The 22,274-nt window shown below is 32.5% G+C and overlaps 1 protein-coding gene across 4 annotated transcripts; it reads left to right on the forward strand.

Annotated features, from left to right (window-relative positions):
- The first annotated feature begins 937 nt into the window (after positions 1-937).
- On the forward strand, positions 938-21,979 carry LOC127880095 (E-selectin-like). 4 transcript variants are annotated; one of them, XM_052427322.1, is made up of 11 exons: positions 938-1,059; positions 1,804-1,968; positions 2,637-2,893; positions 14,209-14,269; positions 14,490-14,588; positions 15,616-15,810; positions 16,135-16,327; positions 16,651-16,847; positions 17,192-17,386; positions 18,339-18,513; positions 18,709-18,843. In XM_052427322.1, exons 1-10 carry the CDS (start codon positions 996-998, stop codon positions 18,467-18,469), a joined length of 1,557 nt encoding a protein of 518 aa, XP_052283282.1. In that variant the 5' UTR covers positions 938-995; the 3' UTR covers positions 18,470-18,513; positions 18,709-18,843. The 4 variants fall into 4 exon arrangements, with proteins under 4 accessions (XP_052283282.1, XP_052283283.1, XP_052283284.1 ...); XM_052427323.1 differs by having other exon boundaries at positions 16,651-16,734; positions 17,274-17,386; XM_052427325.1 differs by lacking the exons at positions 938-1,059; positions 1,804-1,968; positions 15,616-15,810; positions 16,135-16,327 and adding exons at positions 19,170-19,343; positions 19,668-19,841; positions 20,130-20,303; positions 21,803-21,979 and having other exon boundaries at positions 2,820-2,893; positions 16,653-16,734; positions 17,274-17,386; positions 18,709-18,882.
- Positions 21,980-22,274: the final 295 nt, after the last annotated feature.

The raw sequence follows: 22,274 nt of genomic DNA on the forward strand, positions 1-22,274 counted from the left end.
AGATAAAATTGCAATTTAATTTCATTTTTGCCAACCATTGAATTCATTCTCGCTTCCGATTAGAAAAACCTCGAAAAAAAGATGTGTTAAACATCTTTTCGTACGTATAGTGTAGTGAAAGAAGTGTTGTTCATAATAAGTTATTCATTTGTTTGTATTTGTAGAATATATGTGAGTTGTATCTCGTGGTATGGTGCTGTATCGCATTTGTTTCGATGTCATAAAGGACCACTTGATAGATACAATACGGTTTCTCTCCTGCTGCTGCAGATTAAATTATCCGTTGTTAATATCTATAATATGTCGACATGAAGATATGTTCAGGTTATTTAATGCACAAATGATTAATACAGACGTTTCGAATGATGCTTATAATATTCTGTTAACCATTTACTAGCCATTTACTGGCATTGAATAGTGCTATATATCCTAGATTTTACTTTCTGACAATGTTAATTAAACAATTTTCTTCCTGACAATCACACATTAATTTACCACAATTTAGATCTAATACAATTTTCACTGACAGCAATATGGGATGGTAAATGATCAAATCAGTTAATGTATAGTTGTTAATACTTAAAGAGTTAATCTCCAAAGAATTATTGGCGTTCAAACATTGTCGTTAATAGCTAGAGATATCGAAAATCGGTGGTCCGATCTTTGTTCTGTATGTGTTTATTTAATAAAAAAAACAATTACATTTAAATTAATTTCAACGGCTGCGGTCTTATTTCACAATGCGTGTTTGCAGTAATCATTTATCCAGATATATTGTAGACCGCATAAAGATACAATAATAACGGTGATAACCCTTAGTGGTTTCATACAAAACAATTTATATTTGTATTAATCTAAAATGGTACGGTAAGGTAAGGACTATTTCAAAAGATACCTGTTCACTGTACGATATCAAACAGATAAAGCATATCTGTGAATCGAGACGAGATGACATAGATATATTGTAAGCAACTTAATGTACACATTTATACAATATGGGAGTGTTAGGCAGGATGTTTTCTGTAAAAGTTTTATTCATTTTGGTTATTGTTATCAATGGTTAGTTTTATATTAATAATGTCTTATATTGTAGTGTTTATGCATTGGTCATCGTCCATATATGTCAATTGTCTTTTGAAGTTTACATAAGTTTAATATGTTTACATTTTGCATTGTTAGATATGAATAAATTAATCTGGATTCAATATTCATTTCTCCTCTATGGAAAACGTTGAAGTATGTTTACACTTTTATACGACAAGTTGTATAGAAGTATTGTACATATTCGTGATAACATTCAAATATTTCACGAGGGTGGTTGCATTTAAGATTCTTAAAGTGACTTTTTCACATTCTGGTTACATGACAATGTGTACATTATGTTTTAACAAGGGCAATACCACACCTGACTAAGAAACATGTTTGAAATATTGATTCAATAATGGATAATCACTACTCGAAATCGTTAAAAAAGCATTTGTAACGCTTTTCCTTGATAATCCGGAAAATACGTCAAGTACTAACAAAGCGTTTATGTTTCGCCTTGTAATAGTAAAGCTTTCATTGCGCATTAGTTGAGCACTCAATTTTGCTTCCAGAGGTCCTACGTTAAAATTTCGGGCTGGGCAATATTTTTTTCATAAAGCTTTTGTTCTTGCTATAGTTATAAGGTAAAATATTTAAAACATACATTTATTGTTAACTCATTTAAAAAGACATTTTTCAAAGTACGAAAATATGTTAATAGTTCCTTCAAATGTTATGTACAATTTCTGAACACTAAGACTTAGCTCTACTTAATAGATCTACCTGACAGTGCAGCAAACAACTCAAGTTCAATTCAACAAGGGGATGGAAGCTGTTCGTTTACAAACAACGACACGTGTGGTTACGACGTAATAGGCCCGTGGCGAATTCATCAGGGACAGTCCTCGTTTTTAGGACGCACAATTATAATGGGTGGCAAAGGTAAAAATACATTTCTTTTATGTAACAACCAATAATATTTTAAAACCTTCACCTGTTTAAAGCATGCAAGCTGGAGATATATTTATATACACCGATGCATGCAGATTCATGGAGCGCTATTATATAGCCACATTATATAATTGTGATCTGCATTTCATATTTTCAAACGGAAAACAGAAAAAAAAACATTTTCAATATGATCACAGACACATGCACTGTTTAAACTTTAAATTTGAACCATTGACCTGAAGAAGTATAATCGGTTTAAAATTAAGGTAAAATCAAATTAATATTTTCAAATAAAAATATTTAGTGTATAATAGAAACATCGGGTTTGAATAGCGTGAATACAATCAATACTATTTATTTGGGATGAACAGGTTATACACATAAGGCATTTCTCCCATATGATGATATCTATGCCTTGTTTTTCTCAATTATCCTCTGGAAATCCGTTATTACCAGAAGGAGCAGCGTGTCTCAGTTTCCACTAAACTCTCCTACAATTGAACAGAGAAGAGCGTGACAATTGAACTGTGGAATGTGACTGATGGAGATTTAAGGGATTGAAAAGAGTTGAAGGAGTGTTCTCAGAACATAAACCATTATAGCATTGCAATTATTAACTTAGAAAACTCATATGGTGTCTTTCATACTATTTTATTCAGATGACGACTTCTATGCGTTATTTGTACCAGACCAAGTAATAGGAAATTACCTGAACAACATGGCCTCTCCGCTGTTACCAGGAGGCATAGCGTGTCTCAGTTTCTACTACACTATCCCTGCTGCCACGACAACACTTCAAGTGATGACACGCACAGAGGACAACGTCAGAGTGGAACTGTGGAACGTGACTGAGCGTGCAAGGAGGAACTGGACTAGAGTGGAGGGACTGGTTGTCGAAAACATAGATCATTTTGTGGTATGTAATTGGTTTTCAATTTTCTGATTAATATCAAATTACAGTCTGAATAAAAGTGAGAATTGTCAAATTAACAACTAAAAAAATAAACAGGCATTTAAATATTTAGGACAGTTGTACAAATGAGGTTTAGTCTTACAATTTTAGAATCGTAATTTTGACTTTCTGTTCTTTCTTCGCATAGTTCATGTTGTAATAGTATTTTGCATCCAAAAATAATTAAGTTTGAGAAAAAACTAAATAAGGATTCTCAGATTTCAAAGTAGCTAACCTTGAATTTTTTTCATTGATTCTTTTCGAAACGATTTAATGACAAAATTCACTTTTATGAACAATAGGATTTATAAAGCAACAATTATTTGGTATATATTTACACATAAATGCCGTATATGTGCATTCATGAAAGCAAATGGTGTGGAACAACAATAGAGAAAGAAGAAAATATAAGCAAACACTTGGTATCTCTCCTCATAAAAGCAAAAATAGTCGTTAGTCATTTCACAAATAATTCTAAATAAATAGCGACAGAATGTAAATACAATGTTTAAACATAGATTTTTTCTCTGAAGCATACTTGATGGAAAACAAGAACGTTTCACGACACAATTTTAAGTTGAAGCTTTTTTTTTAAGGGTGACCAAGTTAACACAACTGATTATGTCATAACCATGTTGCAATTGAACAATTTAGAAGGTGTATACATTTATTAGAAATATAGTATAAAGTGCTTACGAGGATAAATAACATATGCTACATCATTTGTAAACGAAAGCAATCGAAATAGTTCGGATAGATCAGTTCAATGTGCTCACCTACGCACTGATGTCCATAGTTCCAATATAGGATAGTTTAATTGTGTAAACCTAAATTTATAGATGTATAAAAAAAACTAGTTGATAATCAAATCATATCGTAGCAAACAATTTCTTTACATGGTACCTACATAGACCAGGTATTAATTCCAAAACCTTGGAATTTAAAACACGTTTTCTATCATGTTTAAGACAGGCGAGATTTCGAAATAAATGAACTTTTCAGATTTTTTCAAATGGCATTTTGTTTGTTTATTTACAACACCATACTTATTTGAATAGTCAAAAACAAGATCAATAATAACTCTACATTGCACCACAGAGTATTTATGTAATGAGAAGTGAATATTAGAAGGAATATTAGAACGAATATCTTGTTTAGATTTTGACCAAAGTATTGTAGTTTTACAGACATACTCGAAGACCGTTAGGTGTAACACAAAAATAATGTAAGACATAAGACGATATTACACGGAGTTTATTACATGTCTAAAACCTGAAGTTCTTATGTCATTTGTAGAAAGGGAGTTTCGATTTTTTTTAAATCTTTTGAAAACATTACCACTGTCTGCGAAATGTAAGAATTTCACAAATCCACAAATATGTAGTTTTAGCCGTCATAACCAGGAGGAGTTTTAGGGTCGATTAAGAAGACTTTTGTACAGCATTTGAATTTTAAATACTAGTATATAATTTATACAACAATTTACAAACATTGACTAATGTTAGAGGTTCCAGACTATTTGTAAGTGTATAAGCGAAGTTAAAATATGTTATATTAGTAATTGTTATTTCAAAGCTATACACATGTAAGGCCATTCTTACAAAATTTGTTTTTTTGTGATAACTCGACCGACTCGCTAAAATTTCGCCGACCCACATTTTGTTGGGTCTGTATTTTAATTTTATTTTTAAAGAAATACATACAAGTATTCACAAAAAGTGTTCACAGCATCACACTGTTTAATACAGCAACTCCGTAACAGTATATTATTGTTAAATCTATAAGCGTGAAGAGTCCGATTGTTTACTAAAGGCAACAATTAAACCATTATTTTTTTCCAATATGCATACGATTTTCTTCTAAATCACGTGTTATGTTAGGAAAGCGCATGAATGATTTGCAGAATCATTTACATCACGTCATCTTCCTACATCACATCCACAATTTAACTTGCATCATTTCCACATTAAAACTATGGAAGGGAAAGACCGCCAATATTATTTATCACCAGAACTGTTGCACGTGTTGAGTATTCAGCTAATATGTTCCATGTTGCAATTATAGATTATACATACATGTCACATAATATGCGTTTAAATAAACAATATTTGATATTTAATGTTTCAATTTTCAACAATGTTAATTTTAAAGGTGAAGACATCTCAAATGTTTATCTTGTGCATTGTCCAATTAAAACTGTTCAATGAATACAAAAATTAATGTTCAAAATGTAAAATATACATTTACTTTTTTTAAATCGCATACACAACGCACAAAACTTTGCCATAACTCTAACGCTTCTTTACAAAGGTGAATGCTCAAGTATACAAATTTGCAACAGTAACTTTAACGAACTGCCGATTTCCCCAGTGAGCATGTACACACGTCTAGATTAGTCATCGCGTATATTTACATCTTGCAATGTTACAAGTTGACATATGCACAGTTGTAAAGTCTGTAATCTATACGCCGTGGAAGCGACACAATTATTTCTCGTCTTAGCCAGGAACCAATGCCTCGCTTACGGGCCGGGAACCATTGTAAATGTAAACAATGATTCTTCTGGTGCACAGGTGTTGGGCGCGTGGCCAAGTCATTTTAACAAGAGTAAACGTTTCGAAATACCCCAGCTACCGAACATAATCCGCATTTGTACAATTAACAAATAGTAGTTTATCAACTAACAACACAGATTTGTCTTTTTGTCTACAACAAACACTAATATAATCGTTATGTTTGAATGTTTATTTCAATCGTGACGATGATCCGTCCTTCACCTTACGCTATTTATCCAACTATTGGTTCCGCGCCTCGGAGTTACCGAATGCCTGAAACCGAGAACCGTATTTACGTTGAGCGTCTGATCGACGTGGGGCTGGACTCGAAATTGACGATAAGCAATTCCCGATTTACAACGATTTCGACGTTATAACGCAAACAAAAGGACAAATCTGTGTTGTAAGTTGATAAACTCGTATTTGTTTATTGCACTTATGTGGATTATGTTCGGTAGCTGGGATATTTCGATAGTTTTGCCCTTTTAAAAATCGGCACTGAACGTTCGGTCAGACGAGAGCCGACCTAGCATTTCTACGAGTTCGAGAAGTTTTTTCTTGTAGTTTATGTTGGCAAGTAGCCGTTCGTGGTCATTTTTCGTCACGAGGCAACCTTTCCCAACACAATGGTACATAGTTTACGAAAATCGACCGCCATTTAGGCACTTAATGGCTTACAATGTTGATGTTGGTGACTTTCCTGTGTCAAGAGATACCTACCTTGTATATACATATTATATCAGATTTTTTTTTGTTAAAATGATGAACAAAATGTTGTTTTATGACATATTGATAGTGTTTAAGTGACTGGGCCACGCGCCCAACACCTGTGGCTACTACTAATGACAATTTGTACACTAACACCGGTTGACTTGAAAATGCGTTGTAAAATGTTGAATTGTGATTCGTCAACTTGTAATCTGTACAATTGTATAGTGCACACATGTTACATGTTGACTTGTAGCAGATTACTAAAACCGATCGTACAACTTAGAAAATATTCAACTTGCTAATGTAGTTTGTCATCAACTTACTTTCAGATGGATCTATTATCTTTTATTTATTATTATGACTAGAATATAAGGTATATGAAGATGTAGAATTTATATATGCATTATCTTCATTTTCAGATATGTTGTTTAAGAAGTTACATGTTTGTTTTTAAACATTTCAATATTTTGTAGAATCGGAACATACAACGTTGTACACTTTACAATTGTACAAAAAAATTAAATGTTGTATTTTAAAAATTCTCTGTTAAACAAATGAGCTGACTATTCAACACGTGCAACATTTCTGGTGATAAATAATATTGGCGGTCTTTCCCTTCCATAAAAAACTGACAAACTCAAATAGTGACCACCGGGTAGTTGCAAATTGGTCGGCAGGTGCACGACAAAGTTTTCAAAACACTTATATTGTGTGGCGAAATGACAATTTTGTCGATGTCATTGAAATCGAAAATCAAATCGACCAGTTAAAGGCCGTTAATCACGGGCGCTTCCCCTTTTTGAGATGCATTTAAAACGAGCCCATGCTACTTCCGAGGTGGCGCTTAGGACCGGAAAATTTCAAATTACACGAATAAGTCCACAGTGTGAGTAGGTCTACATAATATTTCAAACATTTTTCGCTACGTTTAAAATTCGGACATTTAAATGAGTTTTAGCGATTTAGCGCAGATAAATATATCAACAAATATAGTCATATTCAATCACAACCCATTTGCAAACGTGGGTACCTTTATTAGTTAATGGTCAAGATAAACAAGTGCTGCGTTTGTGAAACACAATGCCCCCATTGCGCTTTGAAGTCCCACGGCAGCTATTTTAGAGAAAACAAGGTCCACAACTTAGCCAAAAATAAATGAAACAAAACGAAACTTACACTTCATCTGTAAGGCATAGACTAAAATCAGCTTAATATCTGAAAGCGTTGCAAGTCCAATGCCCATAACTTCGACAAAAATCAATGGACCGGAACGAATTTCACACTTCGTCTGTAGCTCATGTAGGTTGACTCACATACACAAAAAATAGCTCAAAATCTGGACGCGTTGCGTAAAACAACTCCGGAAAACGGGTATTTTAGACAAAAATATAATTCTAAAGCCCATAACTTCGCCTAAATCAATGGACCGGAACAAATTTCTCACTTCATCTGTAGGTCATGTAGGTAGACTCACATACAAAAAATCAGCTAAATATTTGACAGTGTTGCGTAAAAAACCTCCGGAAAACAGTAATTACATTAAACATTTTAAGTCCAAGGCCCATTACTTCGCAAAAAATTAATGGAGCAGAACGTATTTAACACTTCATCTGTAGGTCATGTCGGCAGACTCATGTACAAATAATCAGCTCGATATCTGAAAGCGTTGCGTAAAAAAACCTACGGCAAACGTTTATTATATAGCAAGTTTATAAGTCCAAAGCCCATAACTTAGAATAACATGAATACTCAAAAACAACAAAAATTTTGCAAAACATTTCGTAAAATAAAGTTAACCTATACAAAATCTGTGTTCCTCATAGCAATAGTCACAATGTCAACGCTAGATGTAGTATTTAAATATAGATTAACCGAGATACAAAATGCTCGTTTTTATTTTTTCGCGGCACAAAACGGGTGCATAAAAATACTATTCGATGTATTTTGCATGTGTGGCGAACATATGTCCATCCTATTAAATCGCTTACGACATCAACCGTTTGCTTTCAACATAAACATGTTTCTGCATTCACAAAAACATCGGCTTCCTTTCGATCTAATAGATACTTTAGTAGCAGTCTTCAAAAGTGATTGAGCCCATTCCAAGGAGGATGCGCTAACAGCAGGAGCTTTCGCCAATGCGCATTTTAAGCTATTAAATAGTGACATACTGGTATTTAATGTTATTCTTTCTACGCATTATATTTCCAGTACTTGTATATGTTATTTAACTACATGTACTTAAATTTTAAATTCTATAATTTTATTCGCGTACGTTTTGACAAACATTTACATTACACCGTTCCAAAACTGTTGATCTACAGGACATTTCCTAAACACAGTTGAATCCTCTGACATACTACAAAAATCACACGTAAAGGATTGTGTTAAAACACATAGCAATACATAACAATTGTTTAGAATAATATACATAATATAATATACTGGAACGTTCTAGCTTGCTATCATGTGCCAGTCTAAATAGTTGAATAAACAATTGAATCGTTTTTAATTATTTGTCAAAAAATAATCCCCCATTTTGTAATTGCCTTAATTTGATTAATTTGCTTCGTCAGCTGACGTTTTTGATATATTAATTTGAAGATATTTGTTGACTCTGAAATTGATAAGAGTAAATATTCTGGCGGTTGATAATTTATGTTTTCAGTTAATATCACTTAACCCTTCTCTTATATTGTTATCATTGTATAAAAGAATCAATCGGGTATGCTATTTATGTTTTTAAATTTCCATAATGCAAATAAATCTATAACATACGAAAACTAAATAACACAACATACTTTTTCATACATTAATTCTTAATAATTATTGATATGTACATGGATGAAGTTAATATATATGAATATGAACAATGATTGGCGTCGCACTGAAGTGCGGCGACTAATATGTAATACGTTTTTTTTCGCTATGGGAGGAGAAGTTATTTTACGGATCAATGTATATATTTTTGTTGTCAGAATATCTTGCATAGTGGTTGTTTGTATAGGTCCCTGTTCTATGTTAATTTTTTGTTTTGATGTAGACATTTTAGTTTGAATATATAGGCTGTTTTATTGTAACCATTTTTTTGTTTTTATTATGCCCATGAACTATATGTGTGAGAGGGTGGGGGGAGGGGTTCGTAAACACATTAAAACTTTTACAGTGTTTTCATATCAATGAGTACTCAAACCCTATCGTAAATGAGCAACGTAAGAATAAGTTCAGAATCATCTCCACTTGAAGTTGAGAAAAATATGAAATTACGCTTACAAGATGAAGCAGATTTTTTAAAAACTACACAGTTCTGTACCATTAATGAAAACTGCACACGGATACCAGCAAAAAAAAGGAAACCGATGTAAATAAAATGAACTATGAAATATTTGGGGGTTACAACACAAAATCATAGATAATTGTTATTTTGGGGTTATAACACAACATCATAGATAATGGTTATTTGGGGGTTATAACACAAAATCATAGATAATGGTTATACCAGTATCTTTTTCTATTTTGTTTAAAATAATCGGCCAATATATTAATATGTACAGTAGAAAAAAAATCGTTCCATGTAACTTCATTGAGTGCCTTTTACACTGAAATTTCCGACGCCCTTTGATGCTTTGCATCTATACTTATCTTGTACATGTGTTTAAATGCATCAGCTTGTAACCGTATTGATCATATTACATACTTAATGATGATAATATCTTTGATTTATTAACAAATGACATGATTTATTTTGAACAAGAGTATGGTAATGATTGTAACTTTATACGGTGTGGGGATTTAAATGCACGGGTGGGGATTAAGCCAGATTATTCAGTATATGAAAATAAACATATTTTTAGACATGTTGCCAGATGATTATGTAATGGGTGCTGCAATCGAAAGAAACAGTCAAGATAAAACAGTACATGATTATGGCAAACTATTATTAGATTTGTGTATATCGACAGGTTTAAGGATAGTAAACTGCCGCTGTGGTACAGATAAAGGCATTGGTAAATTCACATGTGTAAACTCACAAGGGTGTAGCGTTGTCGATTATGTTTTGTGCAAAAGCGATGTTATTAAACTGTTTAAAACATTTGACATTTACGATCCTAATATTGTGTCCGATCACAGTGTTATTTCGTTTAGTTTAAATATGTACGCATTGGATAATTTTGTTGATGTCAAAAATAAAGAGGATCCTGTTAAATTGTTATACAAATATAAATGGGATGATAGTAAAAAATATTTGTATATGAATGTATTAAACTCGGAAGAAAATACTATATATTTTGAATCTCTTTATGGAAACATTCTTTGTCAAACTCACATAAGGATTTAGATTCAAATGTCCAAGCTTTTACAGATATATTAGATGGGGTATGTAAGCCTATATTTAAACAAAATTTACATAGTAATTTATGTAACCAAATTCACAATAAGGATGGTGTATATTTTGACCACGAGTGTAAAAATTTAAAGAATTATTATTATACTTCTCTTAATTATTACAGAAATATTCCTTGCGATGAAACAAGGAGGAACCTGGTGGCAGCTAGATCAAATTACAAAAAATGTGTTAGAAATAAAAAATATGATTATGATAAACTGCAAACACATAAATTGGAAGTTATATTGGAAAATGTCAAAAGGATCGGTTGTGGGCAATTCTAGTCCTTTGTCATCAGATGATTTTTAAATTATTTTAAATCGGTAAATGATCCCGATTCTGTGTTTTTTTCAACCAGATGAAGACATTTTGTATTTTAACGAGAGATATCTAGGGGGAGAATTAAACATAATGTTTGAAGAATTGAATAATATAATTACCACGCATGAAATAAACAAATGTTGTAAAAAACTAAAAAATGGTAAATCGGGTGGTCCAGATAATTTCCTTAACGAATTTTTTAAGTATGGGTGTGAGATAGACATGTACGCGACAGTTCTTTGCACATTATTATTATTTTTTTATTCGGGTTACTTTCCAGAAACATGGTCAGAGGGTTATGTGGTCCTACTGCATAAGAAATGTGATGTTTATAATACGAATAACTACAGGGGTATTAATTTACTGAGTGCACTAGGCAAATTATTTATGAGTTTTAAATGACCGGCTAACAATTTTGGCGGAAAAGTATAATGTTTACATTGAGGCTCATGCAGGATTTAGACAAAACATGGGCACAATAGATCATTTTTTTGTATTGCATAATGTAATACAGCATTTATTAAATAAGAAAAGAAACTATTTGTAGCATTTATAGATTTTACAAAAGCATTTGATTACGTAGTAAGAGATATTCTGTGGTAGAAACTGATAAAGCTATGTATAAGAGGGAAAATATTAAACATTATTCGTTCAATGTATAGTATTGTTAAGTCAAGGGTAAAATATGACAATGAGGTTGGCGATAGTTTTACATGCCTGTTAGGGGAACGTCAGGGTGAATCATTGTCTCCATTATTATTTGCGATGCATTTGAATGACATTGAGGAATATTTGCTGACAAATAATTATGATGGACTAAATTTAGACACCTTAAAATTATTTATAATGTTATATGCCGACGATATTGTTTTGTTTTCACAAAGTGAAACTGGTTTCCAGAAAGGATTAGATTTGTTAAAACAATACTGTGATCGATTGAAGTTAACGGTTAATACACAAAAAACTAAAGTCATGAGTTTTAAAAAAGGAGGAAGACTTAGACACAATATGAGATTTCTATATAATAACAACGTATTAGAAATTGTTGATAACTTTACATATTTGGGGTTTGTCTTTTCCTAAGCGGGCTCTTTTTCTAATACGTTTGATAGTCTGTGTGGACAATCTTTGAAAGCTAGTTTTGAATTAAGACAATATATGTCGAACTTTAATAACATTACAATACAACAAAGATTAGAAATATTTGATAAATTAATTTATCCGGTTTTAAGTTATGGGTCCGAAATATGGGGTTAACAGAGCAATATAAAGATAGAACGAATACATTTAAATTATTGCAAATTATTATTAGGAGTCCGAAGGCAAACACAGAATAATTATATATATGGAGAACTAGGAAGAACGTCTTTATCCGTCAAGCATAGCATTAATGTAATTAGATTTTGGTTAAAGACAGTAAACACACATGATACTAAATATGTAAAACTTGTTTATGATATTATGTTACGAGAATTAGAAACATACTCCAATAACAGATCTTGGGCCTACATGGTAAAAAGCCTATTAGGTAATTGTGGTTTTAACGATGTGTGGCTGGACCAAGGGTTAGGGGATGTAGAAATATTTTTGAAATTTTTTAGAGTAAGAGTTACAGATATGTTTATACAAAATTGGAAACCGAATTGAGTGAATCAACTAGAGCAAAAATAAGGTCTAGAAATTCCCAAGGCCTCTAATCATTCGCTTTACCGCATGAAACTACCGTATCGGTAAATTTCAGATTGTGACAAACTTGATTCTGGTTGAAAGTGGTGATTTGCATGAGTGCTCCCTTAGTTGTTTTTAAAAACATTATTTCATATTATAATATATATTTCGGATATAATATCCAGCGAACATTACATTTGCTTTTTTATTGTTTTATCGAAAATATTTAGGTTAAAGCTATTTCAATCCACCTAAGGGACTTTGTTCGATTTTTCGTTTAGTGTTTCAAATGGCTGGAGCACATCATGTTGGTAAAGCACAGATAGATGGTCAGATTGCAAACACATTTCGTGCGAATATCGCGTTACAGAATCGAAACGTTGACCTGGCAATTTACACGCAGCAAATAAGTTTTACTGGGTCAACGTTTGTTTGAACTGTTATCAGCAGTTAGATAATGTTTCCCATTCAAATCGAGTCTTGGTTAATGTAGATCTCTAAATCAATATACATTTATGTAGTATTCGTTATAATAACACACACAATAACACATATCGGTCCCCCCTGCTGTGCCGTATGTTGGGGCATCCCCCAAAAAACTTCTTAAGGATGGCTTTAATAGCCATTTTTGTATTATAGTAAATGTTTATTAGATGACCCCGACGAACAAATGTTTTTTCGACAACAATAACGGGATTTGTCATGCAAACGTCATCCCTCTGATTGACGTTTTTTGACCGGATACTATGGCACAAAATATAAACAATAATATGAAAATATAACTAACAACTTCATTTATTTGGATTGCCAGACATGTATGCATCAAGATGACGTGTACCTTGCCAAAATGTGCAGTCCCATACAGTATCTTGAAATAACGTTATTGGTGAAAAAGCAATTATCTCTTGTATCTGTTTGTTGATTTTCTATTTAAATTGGATGTTTGCATGTGCTTGAAACTTAACTCACATTTAAAGCATTGTCTTGTTCACGAAGCTTATTATTGCCGTTATTTTACGTATTAAATTTCTTTTGGTTTCGTTGTAACGTAACAGCCTTCATATTTGACCAAAGCATCATTGGTTTCCTTTAATTTGAAAGTTTGCTTTTTGCAAGTTATATTTGATGCCTTGTGATAAATTAGAAATTTGAATAATTTTACATTATTTGGATTAATATATTATTTTAGTTTAAGTATATCGTTAATTGTTAGTTGTTCTTCTTATTGTTGATTGTTTTGATTATGATGTTATTGTTTTATTTTATAGTGCATGTTGCAACTGTGAAGGAATGTGAAGAATAACGTGTGCATGTCAATGAATTGCAATCTATCAAAGTAATAGACATGTGTACAACATTAGAGTCTTTCCAGAATAGTATTGAAGTTAATGTAATATAATGCAAACATTTGTTTCGTGAATGTTCATAGTACGGTTGAGTGTTACAATGCCTTTTTTGAATAGTTATTCTATGACATATTGTTTGAATAGTAAACATGAGAAACATTATTGAAGACTGACAATAATTAGGAACTTAATAGGAACTATTACGTATTATAATTGTTTTATAGTACAATATCATATATTATTACGCTACACAACATGTTATTGTTAACATTGCTTTTTTATAATTTACAGGTGGATTTTGTCGCACGAGCGTCTCCCAATGGTCTTATCGGAATCGATAACATAACGATTGGTAACCATTCTGTTCAGGTTTAAATAAATATTACACGAAATAAATCTTATCAAGAGGAATAAGTTAAAATTTTACATTTTGCGAATGTAGATAATTTAAATATTACGCCTGCGTATAAAAAATATTGAACATTCCTTCTGCGACGCCTTCGATAACATACGAAATCGTTAATAGTGATTAATATATAAGTTACACATTTTAATGTGTCTTTATATTGTAGAAAGTTTCACTTGTGATAATGGATACCTGCCCATCAAAGAGGACGTTATGGATGTTTGTGCAGGCCGCAGTAATGGTCTGCCTAAATGTGAACCTGTCGGCAAGTGCAACGAATTTATACATTCAGTTCATTAATTACAAATTAGTAATTAATTTAGTGTGTGACCTAGTAAGAATGATTGTTCAGAGTTTTTATTGTTTTCTAGAAAACAAACGAACCACTAAATTGAGTAAGTGTGTTTTGACTGTGTATTTAAGTCTCATCCGGTATCTAACGTTTTTAAGCCATCCGCAAAGAGTTGTCGATATTAAAAGAAGTTTATATCTCCAATAACAAATACATACATTTCGCTCGCAGCTACTTACGTTTCTATTAAACGGCATTTAAAGACAATTCTATTAAAATGAAAGCAGCTGAATAAATGACACTGGTTAATACTGTAACATTAATTAAAATTGATTATTTAGAAGTCAGTTTTTACAACAGTGTAATACCGAGGCGGTTAGGCTTGTGCCCGTTCGGAGCTGATATTTGTTTAACTTAAATGTTGCCTTTGTTTATTGACAATGAACTGCTGCAATAATTTTTTTTAAGACTGACCTTAAACAACGATAGCACAAAATAAAGGCAAAACGTTTATTCGAAGCGCTAAGGTCTGGTCTAATGCATGCTTAAATACGAGGCATTTTACATATAATTATTGCTATTATCTTAAAAAACCAATGGTGCATAGTACAATCCTATCAAACAACAATCATAGCATCAGCTTTACTTGCCTTAAATACAAACTTTTCCATACTTCAATATCCGAGAAACGCTTCTTTGAGACGTTAACGTCACATGTGTAATATAAACGAACGTCACTTCGACGATTAAATATTATGAAACACAATATTTTAAATGGACACATATACGAATACGACAAAAATGGTAACCTGCAATCAATATTTCCTACAGTAAGTTGTCAACAACGCGAATAAACATAGATTCAAACAAATATATACTCATATGCATCAATAATATCATTTTGGTTAAATTTTTATACATTTCACGAGAACAAAAAACATACGATCAATACTATCTTAACAATCATATTTGCCTATAATATAATGCTATTCGTCAACAGAATGTGGCAACGCAAGCAATGCTGCCAATGCCTTCATTAATTATTTTAACGGTACCACCTATAAATCCTATGCTGAGGTCACGTGTAACGTCGGATACAGAATTATGAATGGCGGAGCTAACTACAATGTGCACGAATACATACAGTGTCTGGAAACGGGAATGTGGAATATGTCTTCGGGATGTGAGCTCATAGGCAAGTTTATAATAATTTCAACAATTAAAAGATGTTCAGACCTCGCTGTTTAATACAGATTGGATGAGAAAAATGAAATCCCATTCTTGAAAAGTTGTCTGTACATTTTTGACGAATGCGAAAATAAGGGTAACTTATCATGAACATGACCCAAGGTATGTTGTCAAGAACGCAAATGAACAAAGATTCAAACCAATATATCTTTATATGCATCAAGAAAATAATTTTGGTAAAATGATATGCATTTTATGACAATATAATAGAAACAGTCAATACTATATTAATAATTAAATTGTTGTATAATATCATGCTGTTCGTCTACAGAATGTGGCAACGCAAGCAATGCTGTCAATGCCGTCATTAATTATTTTAACGGTACCACCTATAAATCCTATGCTGAGGTCACGTGTAACGTCGGATACAGAATTATGAATGGCGGAGCTAACGGCAATGTACGCGAATACATACAGTGTCTTGAAACGGGAGTGTGGAATATGTCTTCGGGATGTGAGCTTATAGGAAAGTTAATAATAATTTCAACTATAAAAAGATGTTAAGACCTCGCTGTTGAATACAGATTTGATGAGAAAAATGACATTCCAGTCTTAAAAAGTTGTCTGTACATTTTTGACGAATGCGAAAATAAGGGTAACTTATCATTAACATGCCCAAGGTATGTTGTCAAGTACGCAAATGAACAAAGATTCAAACCAATATATCTTCATATGCATCAAGAAAATAATTTTGGTAAAATGATATGCATTTTATGACAACATAATAGAAACAGTCAATACTATATTGATAATTATATTGTTGTATAAAATCATGCTGTTCGTCTACAGAATGTGGCAACGCAAGCAATGCTGCCAATGCCGTCATTAATTATTTTAACGGTACCACCTATAAATCCTATGCTGAGGTCACGTGTAACGTCGGATACAGAATTATGAATGGCGGAGCTAACGACAATGTACGCGAATACATACAGTGTCTTGAAACGGGAGTGTGGAATATGTCTTCGGGATGTGAGCTTATAGGTAAGTTAATAATAATTTAAACTATAAAAAGATGTTCAGACCTCGCTGTTGAATACAGATTTAATGAAAAAAATGACATTCAAGTTTGAAACAGTTGTCAGTACATTTGTGACGAGTGCGAACATAAGGGTAACTTATCATTAACATTTTCCAAGGTATGTTGTCAAGAACGCAAATGAACATAGATTCATACCAATATATCTTCATATGCATCGAGAAAATTATTTTTGTAATGACGTACATTGCACGAGAACATAATAGAAACAGTAATAGAAACAGTCATTATTATATTAATAATTATATTTGTGTATACTATAATAATGATTTATGCTATTCGTCAACAGAATGTGGAAACGCAAGCAATGCTGTCAATGCCGTCATTAATTATTTGAACGGCACCACCTATAAATCCCATGCTGAGGTCAGGTGTAACGTCGGATACAGAATTATTAATGGCGGAGCTAACAACAATGTGCAGGAATACATACAGTGTCTTGAAACGGGAGTGTGGAATATGTCTTCGGGATGTGAACTTAAAGGCAAGTGGATAATAATTTTCAATTTAAATAGATGTTAAGACATCGCTGTTGAACACAGATTTGATACGAAAATGACACCCCCATTCGTATAAAGTTATCTGTTTTCGCTTAAGAGAGATGTAACTTATTATCGTAATATCTACTTTAAAAAGCGTATATTTGTCAGTTAGTCATAGCTTATATGTGAGTTACAGTTGTTTTTCTTTTTGGTGGTTTCTGTAATATTTCATTAATGTAAAAGCTACAATAGCGTGTTTTTTGTTTGTTTAAATACATCAAATTTCACCGGCTAAAATGCATAAGTGTTCAATTATTCAATCGATTAATTATTCAAATCATTCTCATTTAATGTTTACTTTGTTTTGTTATTGTGGGGTTTAATTATTTAAATGTACCTATGCATTCTTTATGAAATATTGTGGAATGGTTAATATAAAAAAAATATAAACCGTATATTTTATATTAACCCATATGTATATAAATTCAAAACGATATTTGTTTCATGTGACAAATCAGTTATTTATAATCTATGTAAATATATCAAAGAAGCTCTTGTTATAAGAAATACTATTCTAAATAATACTGTTAAATAAATTTCATCACCGCCTTGATAGTTTATTAGTATTTGTATTCGTAAATCTGTATTTTATGTTATTTGATGTTATGCTGTTATACCTAGTTACGTGACAGAAAATAATGTGTATACTTGAGTATGAAGAAGATGTACTTGTGTATATGTCTGAATAAACTGCCTGTCTGTCTGTCTGTCTGAATGGTAATTAAATCAAATGGTCATTGATCCCAACTTCATACAGTTCTACGGCACAAAAGCCCGTTTACATTGGATAAAACATTTTTGAAGTGACTATTATTAGTGACGTTTGTAGTATATCAACATGTACGCATAATATAGATTTGTATAAAATGTATGTATGAGTTAAAATGTTGATAGATTGTGGACGTTTACATGTACCACTCAATGGTAACATATCACACCACAACCACTACATACGGGTCAACGGCTACAATATCTTGTCAGATGGGATACATCCTTCATGGAAGTGGAAAATCCACATGTTTTAGCAATGCGCTATGGGGCAGCACTGGTCATACATGTAAGCCTGTTGGTGAGTGTCATAGAATTTAAATGTTCGCTATTTGTTGGCATCATGGTTTAAACACTGCGTCATGTTATCTGAAACAATTCATCTTTTCGTTTTTTCATGGTAAATGAACTGCTTTCAAGTGCTAAACTGCTTACTAAATAATGACACAATACAATTGGTTTATCACTTCAACAAGTGTGACAATTATTATGACAGATTGTGGTTATCTAACTGAACCACAATATGGCAACGTGTCGTACACCAACACCACATACAGATCTACGGCTATAATATCGTGTCAGACAGGATACCGCCTTAATGGAAGTAATACATCCGGCTGTGACAGCAATGGATATTGGAACAGTACTGGTCAGACGTGTACTGTTATTGGTGAGTGTTGTAGTATATAACTTGTTCGATGTAGACATATTTTTAATTCATGATATCTGCATCAATGTAATCTTCGATATGAAACGTATATGGCGAGTTTCAGAGTAGTAAAATGTTCGCCATTTGTAAGCATGATCGTGCAAACACCATGTCTTTTATTGCAAGCATTATAATTTATCTTGTTTATGATAATTGAACTTCTTTCAAATAGCACACTACCGGGTAGCTGAATAATCACAATGTACATTTGCTTTATGACTTTTTAAGTGTGCTGATTGTTATAACAGATTGCGGACATCTCATGGCACCACAATATGGCGACGTGTCATACATAAACACCACATACGAGTCTACGGCTACAATATCGTGTCAGACCGGATACATCCTAAATGGAAGTAACACATCCAACTGTGACAGCAGTGGATATTGGAACAGTACTGGTCAGACGTGTGTTGTTATTGGTGAGTTTTGTAGTATATAACCATGTTCGCTGTACTCATGTTACTCATGTTGTAGATTCGTTTGAACCGTGAATATGTATGTGTACACAATTCGTGACTTCCGAATTAATGTAATATTGAATATCAAACGTCTTTGGTGAGTTTCACAGTAATTAAATGTTTGCCATGTTTAAGCTTAATTTTGCAAAAAACATTTCATTTCATTGAAAATAATAAATATAATAGTGTGTTTTTGGTACATATACTGCTTTCAAATGATAGCTGAATAACCACACTCTACATTTCGACATATGACTTCAAAAAGTGTGTTAACTATTATGGCAGATTGTGGGCCTCTGTTGGCACCTCAACATGGCAATATGTCATACAACGACACCACATACGGATCTATTGCTTCACTATCCTGTCATACCGGATACATCCTACAAGGAATCGGAATGGTTACTTGTGACAGCAGAGGATATTGGAATAGTACAATTCAGACATGTACTGTTATTGGTGAGTTTTGTAGTATATAACCATGATCGCTGAACGCATAAAAGAAATGTATTAATTCATCCGCATAAATGTAATCTTGGATATCAAACGTATTCGGCGAGCTTCACAGTAGTTAAAAGTTCGCCATTTGAAAGCATAATCCAACGTGTATTTTATTTGAAACACATAATATACTCTTGGTGTTATTGAAAATGAAGTGCTTTCAAATAGCAAACTGCAAGATAGTTGAATTATCATACTGTACATTTTGACTTAGTTCTTCAACAAGTGTGTCAATTATTACATCAGATTGTGGATATCTAATGGCACCAAAACATGGCAACGTGTCAAATACCAACACCACGTACGGGTCTATTGCTACAATATCGTGTCAGACCGGATACATCCTACGTGACAGTGGAATGGTTACGTGTGACAGTAACGGACATTGGAATAGTACTAGTCAAATGTGTACAATTATTGGTGAGTGTTGTAGTATATAGCCATGTTCGCGGTACGCATAATATAAATTCATGACACCCGATCAATGTTTGCTTGGATATCAAACAATATTTTGGTGAGTTTCACAGTAGTTAAATGTTCGTCGTGTAATTGTGTAAATACCGTTTTGGAAACACATCATTTAATCTTGGTTTTATGGTAAATGAACTGCTTTCAAATAGTAAATTATTGCTAGCCTAATTATCATTCTGCACTTTTTTCTTCTACAAGTGTGTAAATAATTATAACAGAATGTGGCCATCTATGGGCACCACAACATGGCAACGTGTCATACACCGACACCAATCGTGATACATCGGCTATCTCGGATTCCTCCGTAAGATAGGCCTCGTGGCTAACGGTCGCCATATTGCCTTGTATTACTACTTTACTACCCAAAAGGTTGTCAGTCTATTGCTATGAGGCTGTATACATGCGCGTTGAACTAGCGCCAAACTTTTTACCGAAACTTTGATATTAAGAGCACTATTAACGTTCATTTGTGTTGCATTTTGACCTATTATCCAAGTGATTTACTTTTCCATTATTATTTAATCACCCTATCATCCAATTTTTAAGATGAATTTACGGTGTTTACAAAACCAACCAAACCGAAAGTGAAACTGGATGCATTACGTTTCGCGATGTAAACATTAAATATTTGTTCAGTTTGAGGAAGCGAATCGCTAATAGACGTTGGAATATGTATGCAATACAGACTATCATTGCCGATTGTAGTACTGGCTAAAAAATACCTTTTATGACAGGTCATGTATAGAACGTTAATCAAATAGTGACCATAAATCACTACAAATGTCTGGGTTGTTCATTAATATAATTAATGCACGTTTCTGATCTAATTGCCTGTATCTAGTTGTAATTACCATGATATTGATAAAATTAAAACGTTTTTTTTCATAAATTAACATTACATGTTTTATTTTTATCATTTAGGGAATATATAATTGTATCATTATCATCATTAAATATTCTGAAATGATCTAAATTATCATGATTACTTTAAAGTAGAATTTTTAAAATTTTACTCATTATTTTTAATGAATTTGCACATTTGCTTGATTCAAAATAAAATGTATTAATAAGGGTTTCAGTTGTTAGTTTTAAACCCATTTTTAGTTCGATTAAATTTAAAGTACTAACTACGTACATGTATGTTAAATGCTCTTGAGTTCGTTTCCTGGGCCTAGAACCAGTACTTGGGTGTCTCTTGGAGATTTCTTAAGAATGCTCCCACACTGGGGATCAAACCAGTGACCTCCAGATCATTTAGGTGGACACCACATCCATTACACATCAGCGACCTTTAATTAGTAATTACTTTAGTGCTGCAGCATTATATAATGTAATGTTGCTACATATTTTTGGAAAATGATTAATGTGCAGTACTAAATAAATCTAAATGCATACAATTTTAATTGTGTATATTGTGTGATTATTAGTTACAAATTCCCTTTTTACAGGTATACTGGACTGATAAACATAAAATCTCCCCAACGATACTTTGTGTGGCTCATTCTCAGAACAAACCCATAGTCAGTGAGAAAACTACAGTGGTAAAAAGACCACTTGATTGTGACAAGTATGGCTGACCAAGCAAATGTTATCATTTAAAATAAAGAAAACTTCCAGTTCAATATACATTTATACAATTATGACATTGGCCAACACAGAAAATAATTATAAGGTTGATTTTCCCAAAATTGACTGTTACAATTGGATACTGTTTTAAGCTTCACTCTACTTTGTCTGAAAATAAAAGTCCTAATGATGTAATAGAAACATACATATTAAATTTTAGTTTTACGAGGATATATATATACATACATATAATATCTTTTTATCGATGGTCAATCAATTTAAGTTTAACTAATATATACATACACATTTTATACATGTGTATGCTTTGATTTTTAACCAGGTTTTCCGAAGGAA

This window comes from Dreissena polymorpha, chromosome 4 (genome assembly GCF_020536995.1).
Source record: "Dreissena polymorpha isolate Duluth1 chromosome 4, UMN_Dpol_1.0, whole genome shotgun sequence".
Lineage (NCBI taxonomy): Eukaryota > Metazoa > Mollusca > Bivalvia > Myida > Dreissenidae > Dreissena > Dreissena polymorpha.